Source organism: Mchenga conophoros, linkage group LG7 (assembly GCF_057382185.1).
Source record: "Mchenga conophoros isolate Kocher_MC1m ecotype Shallow Benthic linkage group LG7, M_conophoros_male_GT1.1, whole genome shotgun sequence".
Lineage (NCBI taxonomy): Eukaryota > Metazoa > Chordata > Actinopteri > Cichliformes > Cichlidae > Mchenga > Mchenga conophoros.
Window position 1 is genome coordinate 41929985 of NC_140532.1, and position 5839 is coordinate 41935823.

General features: G+C 40.2%; 1 protein-coding gene across 1 annotated transcript; it reads left to right on the plus strand.

Annotated features, from left to right (window-relative positions):
* The first annotated feature begins 908 nt into the window (after nucleotides 1-908).
* On the plus strand, nucleotides 909-3195 carry LOC146570719 (uncharacterized). Its single transcript, XM_085279490.1, has 9 exons — nucleotides 909-1095; nucleotides 1345-1460; nucleotides 1529-1571; nucleotides 1661-1668; nucleotides 1778-1843; nucleotides 1994-2082; nucleotides 2200-2502; nucleotides 2589-2659; nucleotides 3173-3195. The coding sequence occupies exons 1-7, from the start codon at nucleotides 909-911 to the stop codon at nucleotides 2357-2359; spliced, it is 669 nt and encodes a 222-aa protein (XP_085135616.1). The 3' UTR covers nucleotides 2360-2502; nucleotides 2589-2659; nucleotides 3173-3195.
* Nucleotides 3196-5839: the final 2644 nt, after the last annotated feature.

Consider the following 5839-nt stretch of genomic DNA (forward strand, 5'->3'; position numbering starts at 1 on the left):
ACCAATGGTCTAGATGAAAAGACCAATGACAACATAAAAAGGTATGCCTAATTTTTATCTATCAGTTTTTAATAACATTACTTATGTTATTCAAACTTAATTGTTACTTAATAATTTATTAATTTCTTTACTTCTAATTAAACTTTCTGTCTTACTTACTGTCTTTACATATTTCTATGCCTGCATTTAGAGCCCTCCGAAAACTGGTGAATGACCAGCAGAATAACTGGGAGCTGTATCTAGATCCCACCCTGTTTTCACTGCGGTCAAAAGTACACACCACAACAATATACACACCTTTTTTTCTGATGTATGGAAGAGAAGCAGTATTTCCATCAGAAGTGCCTGCTCAAGTGCCGGTGAGTGTTTGTCAAATTCTTTCTATGTTAGAACTAAGAATTGAAACCATTTAAGAAAAAAACCCAGTAATGTCTTTATGAATATGATATCATCTTGTTTTAATTGCTAATATCTACAAAATTTTAGATTTCCAACATCATTCTGCCAGACGACAAAAGGTACAGTGACTATGTACAGTCTGAAAGTGAAGCACAACATGCAGTTAAAGAAACTGCACAAGAAAACATTGCGAAGTCACAAGACAAGCAAAAGGTTGTATATGCCAAGCGGGCCCTGAAAAAGTACAAAAATGTTGTGTACAATGTAGGGGATCAAATTCTGCTTCTAAATATGAGGAAACGTGGGCGAAAAGGAGGAAGACTTGAACCGGATTTTTCAGGTCCCTACACAATTGATGACTTCAGTGGAAAATGTGTTAGACTGAAAAACGCTGAGGGAAATATTTAAAAAGTCTATACAGTATTGACCACATTAAACCCTATAGAAGAAGCCACCCTGTCCAAGTCTCAACTCCAACTGAACCTGTTGAGAGTAGCACATCTTCTGAGATGTGGCCTTGCAGTCCTCAGCGTCATCATGAAGCGCTGCAAAATAACAGATCCTCTGTCATTCAGTTTGCACCAAAAATAGCTCAGGTAAAATCAGTCCAAGCACCAGAAGAGCTTGTACCAGTGACCCCCCAGAAACCCAGCGTGCAAGAAAAAGGTGGCATAGCTAAAAATCTCATTCTGACCGGTTGGTCAACTGTTGCCAGTTTGGCTAGTCGAATGGATAGAATGTTTTATTTTTTTCTCCCCTCTTACTAATTTTGACCTGTTGGTCCAATTTTGGCTAATTTCTGATTTACATAAAGCTACTCCCCTCTGGCATATTTATTTTGTTGGCCCTTTGGCCCTTGTCTGCTTGTGGCCCATTGGCCATTGACCGTGATTTTCAAATGGCAACTGTTATTACTAAAGAAACTTATCATATTTTGTTTTTTAGTGAAGTGGCTTTGGGCTGCAAAGGACACCGGGCGTGTGGAGGCAGTGGTTGGGCCATGCAAATTGTATGACTCTTCTTTTCGCACACTGGAGGACAGTGGGTGGCTTTCTGATGAGGTAAGTGAAGTAATCATTTTTGGTCGTAGTGGTGGTCTGTAAAAATAATCTTCTTTTAATCCAAACAGGTCATTGATACATACCTGCACTGCCTCATTAGGAAACAAAAAGGCAAGTAAGAACGTATGCCGGTTATTTCACAAAGGTATTTTATACAATTTTGTAATCTTTTAAAAAAAACAAAATCTTGCATTTTTCAGAAACCCGTGTATCAGTTGTCTTGCGTTGTTGCAACCTCTCTGTTTTCTGGGAAGTTTAAATGTGTCAGCAAGGTAATGTAGATGTTAAACCTTTATAAACTTAAAAATATTCCACAGATGTTGTTTCCGGCTGAGGACATTTGGTTGTGCTCACTGAACTCTGGTGCACACTGGATCCTTGTGGTACATGTTCACACCTCATGTGTTTTTTCTCTTTTTTGTTTTACTGTTCTTTTTAGCAGCATATTCTTATTTTGAAAATGCTTACAATTGATTATGTTTACTTAAGTGAGTGTAATACACATATTCTACTAAATACAATTTTTATTTTAGGTTGTCAAAATCTCCTCACAATCTGTACTGCTGTTAGACCCTCTTGGAAATGAAGGTTGTTATGAAAGGAAAGTTATGCGTAACTGGAGGTATTCATCATTCATTAATTTTCTGTTTTGGGTTGTTTGGTTTGTGGGGTTTTTTTTTTCTTTTTATTTAGAGCAAAATGCTGGCTACATTTTAAAAACTTGTTTTATTTTTATTAGGAATTTTCTGAGGATGAAAGGAAAGGAAGAGTCCCGAGTGGATTGGAAAATGGAGACTCTGCCACACAACAAGCAGATGGACTCCAGCAGTTGTGGAGTTTTAGTGTTGAAGGTATTTAATAAGCAATTGTATTTAATTGTATTTATTGTATTTAACTAGAATTAAGTTAATCAATTCCAATTACTGTAACATATTTTACAGTTTGCCAAACACTACCTTCTGAGTGGAGAGGTTACTGTCCACTCCAGAAGCCATTGGGCTGCAGCGCACTGAAATTGCTTGCGAACTGCTAGAACATGAAAGTAAGTTGAGTCATGTGCTTTTGTTTTGCAATAGCACTTTCAGTTTTGTTTAAAAACTGTTAGGTTGAACGCCAGTGTGTTTCTAGGTAATGCTGATGACTACTGTGTGGTTTGTTCCATGCTGGAAGCCGATCCTGAGTCCAGTATGATTGAAATGGTAAAACAAATAAACCACAAATGCAATATACAGTGGCTTGCAATAGTATTCGGCCCCCTTGAACTTTTCCACATTTTGTCACTTTACAGCCAAAAATACAAATCAATTTTATTGTAATTCCACGTGAAAGACCAACACAAAGTGGTGTACACGTGAGAAGTGGAACAACAATCATACATGATTCCAAACAATTTTTACAAATTAATAACTGAAAAGTGGGGTGTGCGTAATTATTCAGCCCCCTGAGTCAATACTTTGTAGAACCACCTTTATCTGCAATTACAGCTGCCAGTCTTTTAGGGTATGTCTCTACCAGCTAGAGACTGGTAGAGACATTGGTCTTTCACGTGGAATTCCAATAAAATTGATTCATGTTTGTGAATGCAATCTGACAAAATGTGGAAAAGTTCATGGGGGCCGAATACTTTTGCAAGCCACTGTTGTAATTATTTTCTCATCAAATTCACAATGTTGGTTAACACACTTACACCCCCTACCCTTCTCCCTCTTCAGGTGCAGTGCGAGTTTTGTTCCAGATGGGCACATTTTGGATGTGCTCAATATGAGAGCAGCCTGGTCAAACACCTGTGCGACAAATGTGCATAATTTGTACACTGTTTCTTTTTCAGTTCTTTCTCCCTGTGTTCTGTTGGATCTATAAATGTCAAATATATGTATCTGTAAATATATTCAGTAAATACAGTGGGGCAAAAAAGTATTTAGTCAGCCACCGATTGTGCAAGTTCCCCCACCTAAAATGATGACAGAGGTCAGTAATTTGCACCAGAGGTACACTTCAACTGTGAGAGACAGAATGTGAAAAAAAAATCCATGAATCCACATGGTAGGATTTGTAAAGAATTTATTCGTAAATCAGGGTGGAAAATAAGTATTTGGTCAATAACAAAAATACAACTCAATACTTTGTAACATAACCTTTGTTGGCAATAACAGAGGTCAAACGTTTACTATAGGTCTTTACCAGGTTTGCACACACAGTAGCTGGTATTTTGGCCCATTCCTCCATGCAGATCTTCTCGAGAGCAGTGATGTTTTGGGGCTGTCGCCGAGCAACACGGACTTTCAACTCCCGCCACAGATTTTCTATGGGGTTGAGGTCTGGAGACTGGCTAGGCCACTCCAGGACTTTCAAATGCTTCTTACGGAGCCACTCCTTTGTTGCCCGGGCGGTGTGTTTTGGATCATTGTCATGTTGGAAGACCCAGCCTCGTTTCATCTTCAAAGTTCTCACTGATGGAAGGAGGTTTTGGCTCAAAATCTCACGATACATGGCCCCATTCATTCTGTCCTTAACACGGATCAGTCGTCCTGTCCCCTTGGCAGAAAAACAGCCCCATAGCATGATGTTTCCACCCCCATGCTTCACAGTAGGTATGGTGTTCTTGGGATGCAACTCAGTATTCTTCTTCCTCCAAACACGACGAGTTGAGTTTATACCAAAAAGTTCGACTTTGGTTTCATCTGACCACATGACATTCTCCCAATCCTCTGCTGTATCATCCATGTGCTCTCTGGCAAACTTCAGACGGGCCTGGACATGCACTGGCTTCAGCAGCGGAACACGTCTGGCACTGCGGGATTTGATTCCCTGCCGTTGTAGTGTGTTACTGATGGTGACCTTTGTTACTTTGGTCCCAGCTCTCTGCAGGTCATTCACCAGGTCCCCCCGTGTGGTTCTGGGATCTTTGCTCACCGTTCTCATGATCAGTTTGACCCCACGGGATGAGATCTTGTGTGGAGCCCCAGATCGAGGGAGATTATCAGTGGTCTTGTATGTCGTCACTTTTCTGATGATTGCTCCCACAGTTAATTTTTCACACCAAGCTGCTTGCCTATTGTAGATTCACTCTTCCCAGTCTGGTGCAGGTCTACAATACTTTTCCTGGTGTCCTTCGAAAGCTCTTTGGTCTTGGCCATGGCGAAGTTTGGAGTCTGACTGTTTGAAGCTGTGGACAGGTGTCTTTTATACACATGATGAGTTCAAACAGGTGCCATTCATACAGGTAACGAGTGGGGGACAGAAAAGCTTCTTACAGAAGACGTTACAGGTCTGTGAGAGCCAGAGATTTTCCTTGTTTGAGGTGACCAAATACTTATTTTCCACCCTGATTTACGAATAAATTCTTTACAAATCCTACCATGTGGATTCATGGATTTTTTTTTCACATTCTGTCTCTCACAGTTGAAGTGTACCTCTGGTGCAAATTACTGACCTCTGTCATCATTTTAAGTGGGGGAACTTGCACAATCGGTGGCTGACTAAATACTTTTTTGCCCCACTGTATATACTGTAACTATAATGGAGTGAGTTCATTGTCAAAGTTTATATAGTCAGGTGTTCCAATCACTTCAATAGTGACAGCTGTATAACTTAAGCACCTTGGCATGCAGACTGCTTCTACAAACAAGTGCCAAACCATGCTACTGTTGTGATTATAAACTAGAAGCATACTCTGATAGGAAGAATTACGTGCCAAACCATGCTACCTTTGTTAATATAAACTAGAAGCATAATTCTGACGGGAAGAATTGCGTGCCAAAACATGCTACCTTTGTGAACGTGACCTACAAGCACACTTTAATGGGTAAAAAGAAGTGTCAAACCGAACTGGCTTTATGAATATCAGCTAAAAACATACTCTGATGGGCAAAGTTAAGTGGCAAACCGTCATACCTACTTAAATTGGTGCTGGAATTATTGTTTGGCAGCAGAAATGTGCATAAATTTCGTACCGTAGGACATTTTGCCAAAGTAGGGCAGTTTGTCATATGGCAGCTTAAAATTATCCTACTGGTAGGACGGTTTGCCAAAGTAGGACTGTTTGTCAGGGGACACCGTAAAATTATCCTACGGGTAGGACGTTTTGCCAAAGTAGGATGGTTTGTCAGAACACCACAACACCTCACTCTTGGAGCACTTTTTTGCCACATGTATCGCTAACCACGTCTCAGCTGTTTGTGGAGGTAAAATACGTCCGCACAATTACGCTCAGCCATTGTTGTGCGTGCGCACACCAAGGTGCTGCGAGACATTTATACAGCCGTATTTCGGACATGACTATGAAAGGCGGAAGAGGAAGTAGTTCCTTTGAATGTAGACAATCCGAGTGTTATAGTTTCTTTCCATTGTGTCCCTGTTGATGATAAACTACAAATTTA